The 18,060-nt window shown below is 36.9% G+C and overlaps 1 protein-coding gene across 2 annotated transcripts in view; it reads left to right on the forward strand.

The window, feature by feature from the left end:
* tep1 (telomerase-associated protein 1) overlaps positions 1–18,060 on the forward strand; it is a 73,659-nt gene that overhangs the window by 17,230 nt on the left and 38,369 nt on the right. For both annotated transcript variants that reach the window (XM_057856837.1, XM_057856838.1), the window contains exons 16-21: positions 1,557–1,678; positions 1,780–1,848; positions 2,117–2,260; positions 2,389–2,680; positions 16,713–16,834; positions 16,905–17,015. In XM_057856837.1, the coding sequence (XP_057712820.1) occupies positions 1,557–1,678; positions 1,780–1,848; positions 2,117–2,260; positions 2,389–2,680; positions 16,713–16,834; positions 16,905–17,015 (860 nt within the window). The remainder of the gene's footprint in view (positions 1–1,556; positions 1,679–1,779; positions 1,849–2,116; positions 2,261–2,388; positions 2,681–16,712; positions 16,835–16,904; positions 17,016–18,060) is intronic.

Below are 18,060 nucleotides of genomic sequence, written 5' to 3' on the forward strand. Positions count from 1 at the left end.
GTGCAGGTCTATTATTTTATCCCTGATGTTCTTACACAGCTCTTTGGTCTTGGCCATTGTGGAGAGGTTGGAGCTTGTGAACAGGTGTCTTTTATACAGGTAACTGTTAGGGCGTGCAACGAGAGGGGATCCAAATGCAGACAGCTGCAGTGGAATGCAGTGGAAGCTCGGAAGAAAGGCAGGCGTGGAATCCGACAGGGGCGCGCAAAGTCAGGACCTGGGGCGAGAAGATAAAAGTCGTGAGCCGGGGATCAGATAAATAATTAAGTACGCGAGATGCAACTGACGTAGTAAACAGACTAGTTGATCGGGCGACGAGGTGGTGGCGTCCACTTGCCTGGCACGGCCAGACTGTTCTCCCTGTATTTTTCAAACACTGAGAGAAGTCTGGGAAACAGCCCATTAACGGCCTCTCGAGCAGGTACAAAATCTATCAACAAATCATTCGTTTATTTGCGTGACGTGCACTTAACGAGCAACGTCACTCTTGCGCGTCGGAAGTCGTCTCCACAACAACACAGATGGTGAACTGGAGAGCCGAGAATATGTTCCTATCCACGGTAAAATCAGTTTTAAATGACCAAAAACACATCGACACAAGGCATTGACAACAGTCTGTCTCGCGCTAGCCATGTTGAATAAACTCCGCTCTCCTCGTATGTTTACTTCCGCGCGCAAGTCCCTCGTCGTTTTACTAATGGCACGTCTGCCCATTGCTGATTGGTCCACTCCGCTGTATGTTTGCTGTGACTTGCACCGCCCTGGAAATTGTATCCGCTGAATGGTGGCCAGACTCAATAGCTGGAACAGCGGTGAGTCTAGTGTACCAGGCAAGGCGTCCACTGGCTTATGAAGATGGCTGATTGTCATTGCCAGCAGCTGTGGCCGCTCCGCCCGTCTGGCGTCCAACCTGCAAATCAATAAAAACACTCACACCTGCCCAAGGTGGGCCAGGGCTCCGGAGGGAGGGGCCGAGTCTCTATCAGTAACAAGTTCAAACAGGTGCAGTTACTTCCGGTAATGAGTGGAGAACAGGAGGGGTTCTTAAAAAAGAACTAAGAGCCGAAATATTTACTAGTTGGTAATGTATAAAATACTTATTTAATGCAGTTAAAAACACATTTATTATTTAAAAATTATGCAATGTGATTTTCTGGATTTTTGTATTAGATTCCGTCCTTCGCAGTTGAAGAGAACTTATGATACAAATTACAGACCTCTAAATGGCTTGCAAGTGGGAAAACTAGCAAAATTGGCAGAGTATCAAATACTTGATCTCTGCTTTAAGATAGCGGCTGTTTACAAACGCCGCCGAGTCTGTTATTTCGCATCTAGCTGTATGTGCAGTGGGGCAAATAAGTATTTAGTCAACCACTAATTGTGCAAGTTCTCCCACTTGAAAATATTAGAGAGGCCTGTAATTGTCAACATGGGTAAACCTCAACCAACAGAATGTGGGGTTTGGGGGGCCCCCGGGGGGGAACCCCAGAAAATCACATTATTTATTTTTTTGTACCGGTAACTTGTTTTATCCCCCCCAAAAATTGCGCTTTCAGGCGGACAACATCATCTCGCTAACTGAGTACTGGAATAGTCACGAGGTGACCTGGGCCATTAACAAGTACAGGAAGGAAACCAGCAACAAATGTCTCTACATTGAAATGACCATGTCAGACAAGTAAGGCGTTTCGGGCTTAATAATATTGGCAAAACAAAAATGGTTATAATCCCTTACATATCTCCTGAATTTAATGTATTTTTTTTTTGGCTTTTTGCAAGTGGCGGTGAGACCAAGCCCTCTGACCGGAACCACGTGTTTATACGGGGCTTCAGTGAACAAATGTTGAGGTAAAACATCAACTTCATTCCATCTTAAAAAGGGACTCAACATATTATACGTTGCCATAAGGGCTAGTTCAGGTTTTTTCAGAAGTCATAGTATTTTAATAAATTTTGCCAACGACAAATGTACAAATGAACAAATGTAAAGAAAACTTAAAAAAAAAAAAAAAAAATATGAAACACAAAATTACCTACTAGAGTATTATACAATTTTACAATTAATCAAGATATATCTAAATGTTTATACATGTTTTTCTTTACATTTTGAAATCAGGTTTGTGGTTGAAAGAGGCTCATCTAGGCTTTTGGACCACGTGGAGCATTTGGACAAACTGCACAATGTTCCACCACCAGTAGGAGCCAAAGATCCTGAGTCAACCAATAGCATGGTGTCCATTCCTGCCACTCCTAAATTAAGGTAATAAAGATTTGGTTAATTAATGAATGAATATTCATTTGCTGCAACCCTCCCAGTTCAAATGGATTGGACGTCTAATGTAGTTAATGGCAACCACTGACTTAAAAAAAGATCTTGTCCATCCATAGGTGGCGTGGTGTGCGCGTCTTCATCTCGTCCACCTTCCGCGACATGCACGCCGAACGCGACGTCCTGGTGCGCAGCGTCTTCCCAGAGCTTCGCAGACGTGCTGCGCAACACTGCATCCATGTGCAGGAGGTAGAGCTGCGCTGGGGTGTGACAGAGGAGGAGTCGGACCGGGCCGCTGCTCTCTGTTTGGCGGAGGTTGGTCGAAGCCAGATGATGGTGGCGATCTTGGGACAGAGGTACGGCCTGGTGCCGGACACACCTGCTCAACTGGATCTACCACAGTATGAATGGGTAAAAAGAAATCCCGCATTTTTCTTGTAATACTAATTTAAAAAAAAAAAAAAAAAAAACAAAGTGAAACAATATACGTATATTTACAGTGTTTTTTGTTACGTTAAGTTTCATAACGGTAGAATTTTTTTCCATTAAAAAATACAAACATGAATATTCCAAGAATTTTTGAATGAAAGATTTGACCTCATAATTACATTATGACCTATTTCATGGAACATAATTTTCCCCTTAAAAAAAAAAAAAAAAAATTCTTTTTATTAAGAACCAAGGGGGTAGGTTTGGTCTCAATTTTGGTAGGGACGAAATAATAGCATAATCTGAATGTACGCTTTTGCTGGGGACGGGACATTAATAAGACTAAATAGACTGAGTGACACGGTCAGGGCTACATTTCTGTCCAATAAGAACCAAAATGATTGATAGGCGACAGGAATACAGAATACAGAGCTTAAATAGTTAATGACACACAGATATGACAACAAAATCACATTCGATGAGTGAGCATCGGAACGCTGCAGATGATTGATGCAAAATAAATCTGTATTGACCTATAATAACTTTCACACTGCAAATTTACCGTATAACGTCCTAATCTGATAATTTTTCTTAAATCTAGTCGAATAATTATCATCTTGTTTTGAGTTTTAAAGGATAGTTACAGATTAACGCATCAGATTCTTCCACTTACTCTTAGTAAATGTTATCATTTGTTCATTATAAGCCTGTACATCTAAAAGTCAGTCATTTTTCACACAAATCAAGAAAAAAATGCTTTCAAATAATGTTTTGAACATTATCTCTTTAATTTTTTTGAACATTTTTTTTCTTTAACCTGTTCTGTTCAGCTGCTTGACACGGAAAATGGAGATCTGAGTGTCCGATAGGTCTGAACAGTTTTTTGTTGTTGTTTTTTTTTTACAATTTTTTAAAAATTTATTTCTAATTTTCCACACAAAAACACAAATACAACATTCCCCACCACCGAATAACACCAAACATAAAGAAAAATATAACTAATGAGCACCAAACGGGCCTGTGTTCTCCTCTATCATGATGAGCCAGAAATCCATATTATCCCCCTTTTTCCCCTGTAAGACAGGCACTTCCCCCAGTTTTTCCAAAACAAATATTCTTTTATCTTTAGCCTATATGTTAGCCGTTCCATGTCGAGTATTTCATCCACTATTAGCAGCCATTGTTCATATGTTGGAGATTCAGTTCTGAACCAGTTCTTTGTTATGGCCTTTTTTGCAGCGACAAGGAGAATTTTTACAATATACTGGTCCTCTTTATATATTACATCCTCTAAAAGTCCCAGATATAATACCTGACAGGATTTGGGAATTGCGTATCCCAACATAACACAGAGAGCTGAGTGAACCTTCTCCCAGAATAATTGAATATTAATGCATGTCCAAAATATATGTGTATGGTCTGGATTCAAGTCGTTGCATCGTCTCCAGCAAGATTGTTGGCTACTTGTTTGTTTACTTTTAATTTTGGGTGTGATGAAGTATCGAATTAAGTTTTTCCAATTGAATTCCTTCCATTTAGGTGATTGTGATGTTGATAAGCTGTCACTTCCGCGTTGTGTGAATCTCATCAAAACGACGACTGAAGACTGCCAAATTTTCTTTTTTGAATTACAAAGAACTTTGGTTGCTCATCTGGCTCATCTTCAGATTGAGTGTTCGGTGAGCGGTAAAAGGATTGTGGTGCTGTCAACTCTGATCGGCCCGTGCGGTCCCCCGAGCGAGAGTGGCGTGCAAACTATGCTAGCAGCAAGACGGCGGATACCATAGACGCTAAACTTATGAAACGCTAAACTTAAAAAGAGTTGTAAGGAATCAGACGGACCATAAAAAAAAGTGGCGGAAAAAAGGCCAGGAAATGGGACCGAAAAAAACCCCAATCGTAGAAGACTCGGAGGAGATAAAAAGAACACTGGAGTTTCTCTCGCAGGACGTGAACGACATTAAAATAAAGCAAGATATGATTCTGAATCTTGTAAAAGAGGTCGCCGATCTACGTGCGCGGCTTGTGGAAAGAGACAAAAAGGTGGCGGAGCTGGAAAGAAATCTCAAAGATCTGGAGCAACACTCGAGAGCGAATGATGTCATTGTGACTGGATTAAAGCTTCAACCGCGTTCATATGCTCAGGCGACAACAATGGGAACAAGACAAGAGGTGCAAATAAGTGACTCGGACAGCAGCTCTGCAGAACAGCAGGTGATGGCTTTCCTTGCATCAAGAAACATACACGTGGATACCAATTCGATTGAAGCGTGCCATCCTCTTCCCATGAAAGTGAACAATCTACCAGCAGTGATCATGAGATTCACAAACAGGAAGAACAAAGTAGCTCTGATGAAACAAGGAAAAAAGCTCAAAGGTACTAATGTCTATCTAAATGACCATCTAATCAAAAGAAATGCTGATATCGCCAAAAAAGCAAGAATCTTAAGGAAGCAAAACAAAATTCAGAATACTTGGGTTATGAACTGTAAAGTATATATCAAACTTAATGGCCCACCCGAAAATGCTAAAATACTAGTTATTAGAAACATTGAAGAACTGAACAAGTATGAAGGAGTGCAATAGCGGGTCAATAAGGGTGAAACAGCTCACCAGATATTATACAGGTATGTTCGTATAATGTCACCAATCTGAATTAGTTATGTATGTCCTTCTAGAATCTTTGATTCAATGTTAAACACTCCAAACGAACAGATAGCAATTAAGGACATGGATATGGTTAAAAAAATTCTACAGCATGGACAAATGGAACTGGAAACTGTGAAAAGATATGTGGACACTATGAATGAAGTAGAGGTTGAAAGAGACCCGGATAAGAATTTTTTTTCTGCTATAGTTAAAAGCTGTAATTATTTCACCCAAGAACAGTACAGGAACAGTGTAAAATCTGAGAACAAACTGTCAATCATACACTTTAATAGCAGAAGCATGTATGCTAATTTTGAATCTATCAAGCAATATTTGAATACTTTTTCCCATCCTTTCAAGATCATAGCTATTTCCGAAACTTGGTTCAATATGGAGAAGGGTATACATTTTTTTCTTGATGATTATGAGTTAGTTTATATGAACAGAGCAAATAAAGTAGGGGGTGGGGTGGGCCTATATATTCATAAATCCATTAAATTTACTGTCCTAGCAAATATGACGTTAGCAATTGATGGAGTAATGGAATGGTTATCTGTAGAGATTATAAATGATAAAAAAAAGAATATAATTATATCGTGCATATATCGGATGCCAGGTTCGAATATAGAAACTTTTAATGAATGGATGGATACATTGTTTTCTACTCTGAATCACAAAACATTATTTATTTGTGGTGATTTTAACATTGATTTGTTAAATCCCATGAAACAAAAAGGCATTGATGACTTCCTTGATACGATGTACAGTTTGAGTTTATACCCAACAATTACAAAACCTACCAGAGTAACATCACATAGTGCCACAATAATTGATAATATTTTTACAAACATTATGGAAAATCAAATTACCAGTGGCCTATTTATTTGCGACATTACTGACCATCTGCCTGTCTTTTCCCTGTATGATTGTAGTTTTAAAAAACCCAAAGATCCTTTAAAAACTGTGATTAAACGTATAGTAACGGAAGAAACTATTAATTCCTTGAATACTAGTTTAGCAAGTCAAAACTGGGGCGCAGTATATAACAAATCAGAGGTGAACATTGCCTACAACAATTTTTTGGATATATTCACTTCACTGCAAAACAAGCATTGCCCATTAAGTGAATGTTGTATTAAGAAAAAATGTATAAAAAGCCCTTGGCTTACAAAAGGAATAAAGAGCGCTTGTAAAAAGAAAAACAAACTCTATAAATTGTTTATCAAATTCAAAACAATAGAAGCTGAAGAACGTTATAAGAAATATAAAAACAAATTAACTGATGTTATAAGAAGGAGCAAACAGTTATATTACAAAAACAAATTGTACGAATATAAAAATAACATGAAGGGAACTTGGAACAAACTGAACAGTTTGATTAAACATGGACCACCAAAGTCTACATATCCCAACTATTTTTTAGATGAAAGTGGAGAGAATTATGAAATGAACGAAATAGTGACTAAATTCAATAATTTTTTTGTAAATGTTGGCCCAAATTTGGCTGCTGATATTCCTGACCCAGGTTCTGACAAACACTTCTCAAATATTACGCATAATCCATGCTCTATTTTTCTTTCAACAACAAATGAACAGGAAGTCATAAACACTGTACTTAAATGTAAAAGTAAGATTTCTACTGACTGCCATGATATCAATATGAATTTGGTTAAAAGAGTTATTTGAAACATTGCAAAACCCCTAACATACATATTAAATTTATCATTTCAATCTGGTTGTTTTCCGGCAAAGATGAAAATTGCCAAAGTAATCCCATTATTCAAAGATGATGACAAGCATTGTTTTTTCAATTACAGACCAATTTCTCTGTTGCCCCAGTTTTCAAAAAATTTGGAGAAACTCTTCAATTCCAGACTTGAAAAGTTTCTTGACAAACATCAGATAATACATGAAGGACAATATGGTTTCAGAGCCAATAGAACGACATCAATGGCAATAATTGATGCATTTGAAGAAATCACGACTGCTATAGACAAGAAAAAACATGCCATCGGTGTTTTTATTGACCTTAAAAAGGCGTTTGATACAATAAATCATTCAATTCTACTAAATAAGTTGGAAAAATATGGAATTAGAGGTGTGGCTTGGGACTGGGTGAAAAGCTATTTATCAGAAAGGGTACAATATGTCAAGATGGACGAGAACATATCTGGCACACTTCACATTAGCTGTGGTGTCCCTCAAGGGTCTGTGTTGGGACCAAAACTTTTCATTGTGTATATGAACGATATCTTCCACGTATCCAATGCATTAAAACTTATCTTATTTGCTGACGACACCAACATATTCTATAGTAGTGATAATTATAGCGAGCTAGTAACTACTGTTAATAAGGAACTAAAAGCCATAAAGAAGTGGATGGATATAAATAAATTATCCCTAAATATTAAGAAAACAAAGGCAATGTTATTTGGTAATCAAATAGCTAATTCTGAGTTGAAAATAATAATTGAAGGTCTACCAATTGAAAATGTAAATGAAGCTAAATTTCTCGGCGTTATAATTGATAAAAAGCTGTCATGGAGACCCCATATCAGATACACGAAAAACAAAATCTCCAAATGCCTGTCAATCATAAATAAAGCAAAACAATACCTTGATGTAAATGCACTTTGGATTTTATACTGCACTTTGGTACTCCCATACTTTTCATATTGTGTCGAAGTATGGGGGAACACTTACCAAAGTGCATTATATCCATTATTACATTACAGAAGCGAGCAATTCGGATTATACATAAAGTGGGTTTTTTAGATCACACTCATGATTTATTTACTCAATCAAAACTGTTGAAATTGAATGATCTTGTGAAATACAACACATCAATATTTAAAGCATTTCATAAGTTATTACCCCTCAATTTACAATGTCTTTTTACAGTGCAACAGCAATCTCATAATTTGAGAAGATTTGCCAACTTTTCACAACCAAAATTTCGTACTACTCTTAAAGGATTCTGCGTGTCTGTATGTGGGGTAAAACTCTGGAACAGTTGTGGATTACATTATAAGCAATGTCAAAGTATTCAGAAATTCAAATTGCTGTATAAACATCAGGTCTGGTCACGATATACAGAAAGAGGTCTTTAATAGTCTTGGGTGTATGCAGAAATATTACATGTTTTATGTATAATATTTTGTACATATGTAATAGTTACTCATGTATTATTAGTGATGTGTATGTATATGTGTGTATATATATATGTATATATATATGCACATATATATATATATATATTATGCATATATATATATATATAGGTGTTATTATGATTACTGCAACTATTATTATTATTATTATTATTATTATTGTCAATGTAATCATTATGATTAGTACAGCTGTTGTAGGGAAGTGACTGCATTCCTATGGAATTTTTGGAGTGAAATGGGGGTGGGACTCAAAAAGCTCGGCTTCTTCCCACTCCTTTTCGAGCTACACGTGTATGTATTGTTATAATTTTTGTTACATTCATCATGACTGTTTAATTTTTATTTTATTGTATTTTATTTTTTCCATACTTGTTGTTTTTTGTTTTTTGTTGTTAGTGCTCGAAATAAAATCAATCAATAAGTGTGACCGCCACATGTTGTTCCATTTCTCCTCTGGTATCAGTTCGCCCAGCTCTCTTTCCCATTTCATTTTCACATATAGTGTTGACTCAGTTACTGAGTCTCTCAATATGCGATATATAGTTGACACATTGCCAGCTCCATCCTCGATTTTTTTTTGTTAGGTTTTGAATTTGTCCAATTTGTGATTGTAACGGGTACTTCTATAAAACTTCTATATCCTTCCATTTTGCCGTATATCCCTCATTACACCAAAAAATCAAATGTCTCAACTGTGCAGCTTGAAAATCTGAACAGTTTTAATAAATCACATGGGAGTATGACATACTCCCATTGTGATCATTCAATGTACGTCGTTTATTAGGAGAAAGCAGCTCAAAGGAATGGGTTATAGGGTATAGAAGGAGAGAGAGAAGAAGCACAAAAAATACATTGAACGCCTACACTAACTATGAATATGTTGGTGCTATTGTTAGCTAGTTGTATTATTGAATTAAGAACATTTCTGACAAACAAGTCTTTTTAAGATTAAAAATACACACTTTTTGCTTAAAAGAAGTCATATTATTTTCAGCTAGCTATTTTTCTTATTAGAAATCTGAGTAAAATTTACTTGAAGCACTGGCAGATCATTTTACGCATTTCTAGTAGATTTACACTGAATAAAGGAGGTGTGTTTTTGCAGTGCATATATATATATTGGTTTAGGTGATACACCATTCCATTCAAACCTCTGTTTTCAAAAACTACTAAAGCAACATTTTGAAAACTTCAAGAATAAAATGTCTGGATTTAATTAGCAAATTTAAATAGCAGTATTTTAACACAAATTATATTAACATACACAACTTGTTAATCATCTCTTAAGTATTCAGGAATGCCCAAAAAATAACATTTGTACCACTATATTTTTTTTAATGCCATTTTAAAAATTAGACAGTTTTTAGTGGTATAACAAAAAAACATCTTAGTCAGGGAAACACAAACATAAATAAAAATGGAGCCTTCTTTCAGGAAAACCGCTACTACTAAGCCTACTAAGGTTAGCAAGTTCATAGTAATGTAATGGTAATGCTAAACTGTGATGCCGGTCCGACTTTCAGTCGCAAAATTAGTGGCACGTGTTCCACCTGCACAACAATGACTTTTTACATTACTCAATACTTACAGACCACAGTGGCTGCTGGCCGAAAAGACTTCTTATATCCCTCCTCTTCGAAGCGGGTGGAGGAGGCGGCATGTAGACATGTCAAGTACACTGTAAATGCTAACATTCAAATTAATTAAATTTGATAAGTGAACTAAACTCAGTTTTCATCAACCTGTTGTGAACACTACTTTTAAATAAGTAAGTAGTAATTTGGGGTTGGAGAACTTGCTTAACTTGATATATCCCAGTTAAGTCAAATTAGAAAAAATAATTTATCGTACCCAGTGTCCTTTGCGCGTTCTATCAGACATGCGCAGATCTGCCCTGCCTACTTTCGCGCTCTTTCCAACACCTTTCTCATTTATTTTCGCCATTGTGGGTTTATTTGTCCTCAGCAACCTGATTTGGTAAGTAAATATTTTACTCTTTTGTAAACCGTCTATTTGTCTTGTTGTAGTGTAGTAGCCTGTGTGCTGCCAGGGAGGAAAAGTGTCAATTACATCAAATATCACCGCTAGCAAGCATGCTATATGACCGTGACAGTAACCTCATAATTTTCAGAAACAAATGTAGACTACAGTTTATGGTAGACTACCATTTATGCCGGCGTTTTGAATTCTTGGTGATTAAGTTGACAGACGGGGCTCGTAACGTTTTTTAGGCGATGGGAGAGGTTTTTAAAACCGATTTAAAACAGTTACCGAGCGGTTTTAAGTTAGCTGGACCGAGGGGAGGTTCGCTTCCTGTGTTACCGAGCAGTTAAGTTAGCTAGACCGAGAGGAGGTTCGCTTCCTGTTTTCAAAATAAAAACAGTAATTCTATCGTTAGTGGGTGTTTTATTTTGTGAAAATAACAGGAAGTGCCTTAGTCACTACGGCCAGCTTGAGTAGCGCGAATTTCCACGTTGTGGATCTAAACGGCTACTTTCTCACGTAAAAATGTTAGAAATGTCGATAAAGTGATTTATTTACAGAGTTAGTGCTAGAATTAAGTCAGCTTCAGCCTGTCTATTTCGGCTCAGGTAAGAGCTAAATGCACACTCAGACTTTATGTACGCCAACGTAATCGGTTCTTGCGTTAGAGCAGTGGTCCCCAAACTACGGCCCGCGGGCCGTGTCCGGCCCGCCTCCACATTTGGTCCGGCCTCCTGAACCCCCCCCCCCAAATAGTGTTATCTATTTCCTGGCTTTTTTTCTGTGAAGAACCCAAACAGGGTTATTTGGTTATTATCTCTTTAATTAATAGTGTTATTATTATTCATTATTATATGATATTATATCATATTATATTATGTTATTATTTTTATTTTATTTTGTTGCGTGAAGAATCCAGAAAGGGTAATTTAATTGTGGCTTTCTGAAAAACAATACATTTTTACATTTAGGCACTGCTGCAATCGTCACACTGTTTCTGTTACAAACTGACCCGGCCCCTCATCAGAGAAGGGAAAGTCATGTGGCCCTCACAGGAAAAAGTTTGGGGACCCCTGCTTTAGAGTGTTTGTCATCTGCACTTCCATTTGCTTTTCTTCATGTGCAGTGCTCCCCCTCCATGTTTGATCAAACTGCACTGATAATTTGAAATTGTTTTAAAATGCATTAATCGCAAAAACGGAGGACTAGATCACATTTCAGAGTGCAGAGATCACAGTCGATCCTATAACAACCTGGTGTGTTGAAGGTTGGTCATTTATGTGCCTATATTTTGAAATTGTTGCCTTAATTTTGTGTTCTTTTTCACCGTCCCCCAATCAGGCTGAAGCAAATGGTCAGAAGTCCACACATACCTCAGTCTCTGCAATTACAGGTATGTCTCATACACTGATCAATGAATTATTTAATATTTGTATTTGTTGGGTTGGGATAACAAACATGCATTAATGTTTTTACAGATGGATTAAGAAATTAATTGTACATCTCAATTTGAATGTTAAAAAAATAATCAATTACATTAATTTAAAAATAACTCATTATTACACAGTTTGTGAATATTAAACTAATTCATTGCAGATTTTAATTTGTGATTAAAAATAATTGGACATTTTAATTTGTAACTGTTAAGAAAAAATGTAACTTTTTTTTCTAACAAGTTCTCAATGCTGAAATTATTATGTCTTTTCAGGTCAACCAGAGCAGTATTCTCTAATGCAGTGGACTTGTAAGTACTGCACATTTTCTGCTGGAAAGAGAGGCTACTTGCTTAAGCATTACCGCTTAAAACATGGATACCACACTCGGACATCCCTACTCCCCATGTCTTCATAAGGACTGCCTCTGCACATTTAAATCTTTTAATGCACTCAAAGTACACCTATCGACATGCCACTCTCAAAAAGATGCAGACAAAAGTGGAGAAACTGCATTTGACTGTCAGTTGTGCAACTTTGTGGAGCCTTATTAAGAAGCAGACTTCTTTACCCATTTGCGAAGACATCTTAAGCTGAGGCAAATGGTTACTTGCATATATCAAGACTGTAACTTTCAGAGCACTGTTTATTCTACCTTCACTGCACACAAAAGCAGAAATGTGAAATGAGTTTGAACCATAGTATGGGTAGGACATTTGTGTCTAAATCATTCAATCCCAATAAAAGTTGCTTCAATCAAAAAAAATATTTTTATTGAAAGAAAAAGAACCTCTTGCTAAAATGTTTTTTTGAAAATATATATTTTTTGAAATATATATATTTTTTTATTGACGTGTCACTTTTTTTGCAGAGCATGAAGTTTTAAACTTTTTTTTTCTGAAGTGGAAAAAGTCTTTGAAGGCACTTTTTTTCGATTGAATCATTTTGACACAAAGATACGATTTCAACGCTACTTCCGACATGTTTGAGTGGCAGGTGACTACGCCAATGGCATAAAAGCATGCAGCAAGAATAATGGCCACCAGAGCTCCATCGAGCCATCGGACTCTGCTTGAGTCCAAGCCGAAAATAGGGCACCAGTACGTGGGTGTGAAATCGGCATCTCACCGGAGTGCCTGCGATGGTATGGTGCGCTGCTGCTTAATGTCATTCAACAAAGGGAACTTCACCCGCTGCCCTGACGTGATAGTTGGCAATCGTGGTCCAACCGCAGTGTCGCGACGCGCCGGTACGTGAGTGGCTGACGAGTGGCCCGACACTAGCCTGCCCAGTAAGCGAGTGGACTACCGGCGAGTCGCCCGCATCCGCGCCGGGAGCCCCCTTCGGGAGCCCCGTCACTTCAGCTTTGAATGAGTGTTGTGTCACTCGTGGGACGTCCACTCAACAGCCGGCCTCCGCGCCGGGGAGGGGGGGTGATATCGGGGTCCGCCAGTGTGCCGAGACAGGGCACCGTACCATCGCGGACACTCCGGTGAGATGCCGATGTCACACCCCCCCTACCGGTGCCCTATTTTTGGCTTGGACTCGAGCAGAGTCCGATGGCTGGATGGAGCCCTGGTGGCCATTATTCTTGCTGCCTGCTTTTATGCCATTGGCGTAATCACCTGCCACTCAAACATGTCGGAAGTAGCGTTGAAGTTGTATCTTCGTGTCAAAATGATTCAACCGAAAAAAAGTGCCTTCAAAACTTTTTCCACTTCAGAAAAAAAAAAAAAGGCGTTTAAAACGTTTTGCTTTTCAAAAAAAGTGACACGTCAATAAAAAAATATATATTTAAATTTTAAAAAATGTTGCAAAAGATTTTTTTCTCTTTGATTAAAAATAGTTTTTTTGATTGAAGCAACTTTTATTGGGATTGAATGATTTGGACACAAATGTCCTCTACCCATAATATGGCTCAAACACAAAAAGGATTGCTTCGATCAAAGAAAACAGTTTCAATGAAAAATAAAGTGTTGAAATGTGAATTTCTGAGTCTCAAATATTTTTTCACATTCAAACCTTTTTTTCTACAATTGATTTTTTTAAAGTTACTTTTTCTTCGATTGAAAAAATATATATATCTACTAATGACATACTTTTGACTAGAAATTACTTTTTTTTTAGACGATAGAGCTTAATATGAAATTAGAATTTGAATAAAAATAAGACACATATTCTTGGTAAGATTTTAGGTTTCTGAGGTGTATAACTCCAGTACACGTTTTGCATGTACTCTTCTGGTGATGTGAAAAAAACAAGGTATCTTGTTCACTGTTTCAGGTGTTAAAGTGAAATTTGAATTTGAACTGAGTTGTGTGTTTTAAAAAGAGTTCTGTATTTTTATATTTATTTTATCACTGCTGCACAGTTTAAACCATGGGGCAATGTTGATTGTAGTTCGTTGTGATCACTAATATTGTTGAAGAAATCAGAACTGTTAGCTTTACCAGAGCTCAAGCTCATGTTGTAATGGGCCATCAGGCAATGTCCCACAATGCGAACTTTCAAACTCAGCTCAAGCAGTGGTTGAAAGCAAATCAGTCTTGCAATCACTGACTTTTAAGTTCTTAGTAACGTATTGTATTGTTGTTTTATTGTAATCTTTTGTTATTTCTTTCCTTTTTGTATCTTTGTGTCACCTGTTTAGGGACTACAGATGTAAATTAGCATATACTTGCTACAATCTGGCATATTTACATCTTTTTAGATGTTCATCAATGTGCACTGTCCCTATTAAATAAATAAATAAAAATAATGGGCAACTAGTTTGTTGCCATGTCTTCAATGCTAAGTTAATGTCCTGAAATTATGAAAATAGGATCTCTCCTGTTAGTCTTTGGAAATCACAGGATAGGAGTGAACATTGATGCAGTTCAGGTATTATTCAGTAATTTCTGTCGCAAAAGGTTATCTTAGGTACTTATACTGTACTTTGTATGAAGTGCAAAATGTTGGCAAAAGTGGGTTTATAATTAATCCACTGATTGTTCATTGATACTGAGAATTAACCAAACACTGTTCAGCCTGCCAGGAGCCAGTGTCTCCCATTAAATGCACTTTTGAGCATTTTAAAGTAAACTTTAATTCCACTGAGTTAATCCAATGAGTGTTCTCCATTTATTGTGTTTTGGGGGTCATTACTATTAGATAATGTGTTTTTAATAAAATTAGTATGTGCAGCTGTAATTTCTATTGTGGAATTCTTTTAGGTCAAGAAAATTAAGTTGACCTGAATATGATGGATGAAATGGAAAACTAAAGATAATTAATACACAATTATCACTTGAATACTGCACTCAAAAAAAAAAAAAAAGTTACTACAATCCAATTATTTGAGTTAATTTGAGTATTGTACACTCAAAATAAGCAAGTTACTGTAATCCAGTTATTTAAGTTAGTTTGAGTACTGCCAACTCAAAATAAACAAGTGACTATAATCCAATTTTTTAAAGTTAATTTGAGTACTGCCAACTCACAATAAACAAGTGACTATAATCCAACATTTTTAAGTTAATTTGAGTACTGCCAACTCAAAATAATTAAGTTAATCAAATCTAATTCATCTAAGTCAACATAAATTAAATTTTTTAAGGCAGCAAGTTTGCATATTTTTTTTTAGTAAAGTCAACTTATAATATTTTACAGTGTAGATAATTCTGTACTGTGGGAACGTGCGCGTGTGTGCGGAGGAGGTGGGGGGTAGGGGGTCAAGTCATCAGCCAATCAAACCTGCATTTGAGGAAAAAACATGGATTTGCTCATTCGCCAAGTGAAAAAGGGGTAAATATAAGTCTGAACATAATGAAAATAATTCACTTAATAATGGTAGGGTCAATTCAATCGTTACAACATATGGGAAGACAATCTAAATGACCTATATAACTGAACACATTGTATAATCAAATTAGGTTGCTTAAAAGTTGGTGGGGACAATTTGAGCATCCTGAAAAGTTGGTAGTGATTTGTCCCGACCGTCCCTATGCAAACTTACACCCTTGTTAAGAACTACAACTTTTTCCCTGTAATTATTTTTCCTCCAAATATTTAATTTACCCCAGATAATTTGACCTGTTTTTGTATGTTTTACACATTTTTTCTTGACTCAACGTATTTTTTTTTTTTTTTTTTAAGATTAAAAATTATTTGTCTTGTATCACATTTTTGCCCTCAAAACTCCAATTTTATTTTTGTAGTATTACATTTTTTTTCTCAAGTGAATTCTCTAATTAGCAATGTTACAACAGTGAAACAGAATCTCAGACTTTTTAATTTTACTACTTCAATAGTCATAAAAATATCATTTTTTCCCCTCTAAAAATGGACCATTTCTAATCATAGGACTTGACCATTCCCGTAACATTGAGTTTTCTATTAAAAAAACAACAACATGGTTGTACCTAATATGCATCCATGTAAAAAAATATTTTCACACTTTCCATTAGATATTGGAAAGTCATGCTACTATATAATTAACTCACTGGCTGCAACTGACATTGATAGACGTCCAATCCATTTGAACTATGGAGGTTACTAATGAATGAACGATTCGCTGCCATCCCTCCCAGTTTAAATTGATTGGACGCCTACAAATAACAAACTAAATTCACAGCAGAGGGAAGAAAAGAGCCACGTGACTGGACGTGGATCATCATCAATAGCACTGAAAAAGTTAATTCACTTAAAATACTAACATAAATTTTGCGTGTGAGACATCTGTTGATTTATCGGCATGAATGATGTCGTTGATAAAATGTGCCTTATTTTTGTGCTTCTTAGCTGGCATCAGGACCCACGGACCTGTCGATCACAGACATGGAGATCAGACATTTTCAGGCTCTCTATGGTGAAACTGCGAAGCAGCGAATGTTGTGCTACTTCAGGGATCCCGACGTCATAAAGTATTTTTCTGGGTCAATGAAAATCTGAAATGAAAAAAACAACTTTTTTTTCCTTTTTTTTTTTCTTAAGGACAATACCTGTGGCATGGAAGTCAGACTTTGCCCCTGAATCAAAAGAGGCTGAGTCCAGAATGGCACGTCTGAAGCAATGGATCCAAATGCACAAGCTTAAGGTCACAGGGTAAGTGACCTCCAGGGTTTAAAATGCCGAAATGAAACCATCATAAAATACAGAAATGAAAATTCTTGACTGAAACCGAAAACTAAAACCAATTATTTTTCAAACTATATATTTTTAAGAATAATGGGTTTCAATCTCAGGGGCAGTTTACATGGTGATGCCGCGATACCATGACGGAGCGATTGAGTTGCGGAATGGCCTCGCCCATAGACTTATTAATGTAATTGACGGGACATTTGCCGCGGGGCCGATAAATCGGGGGGCCTGAATTGTTGGCGAGGCTGTCAAAGCTGACAGTGGAATCACAAAGAGCTTTTTATCGTTGAAAATTCACATGAATAAATGCTTAAATCTCTGAATTCTTTATATGGACATAAAACAGTCCCAATTCTTGGTTAAAAGAAGAAAAAAACGTGAAGGTGGCATTTATTTTACGTAAATATGTTGAATGTGAGGCTCGTCTATAAGTTCACTGTAGCGCTACCTTACCACAAGTCCACAACAAAGAGCTTTTTACATAGGAAATTCTTGTGAATAAATGCTTAAATCCCTGAATTCTTCATAGATATGGATGTAAAACAGTCTTGATTCTTGGTTAAAAGCAACAACAAAAAAAACGTGCAGGTAGCATTTTATGTAAATATGGCAAACTATGATGCCAATGCCTTAGCGGCTAATTTCTCCATTTTTTTTTTCCACAACGTTTCAAAATGCATGCATGGTACCAAAAATGTAATAATTACCTTGAATCCTCGAACACATCACTCCTGAGACAATCCTTCCTGTTCTTATGTGGTACAGCTTTCATACTTTTGAACCGAAATCCACCGTTAGTTCACTGCTTGTATGTGTTTGTGAATAGCTCCTCTTGATGTGGCCGGCCCCTTGCTTGAAGGAGTTGCACAGTGCATGGACGAGCTGACCCGTCAATAATGATGTCTATGTCTCGCCTTGTCACGGTGATGGCGAAAACTGAAGGCGAAGACGCAAACTTTTTATTCCAGCCTCCAAATTGGAAGGATTCGATCGCGGTGCTTGCTCCAGA

This window comes from Corythoichthys intestinalis, chromosome 14 (genome assembly GCF_030265065.1).
Source record: "Corythoichthys intestinalis isolate RoL2023-P3 chromosome 14, ASM3026506v1, whole genome shotgun sequence".
Lineage (NCBI taxonomy): Eukaryota > Metazoa > Chordata > Actinopteri > Syngnathiformes > Syngnathidae > Corythoichthys > Corythoichthys intestinalis.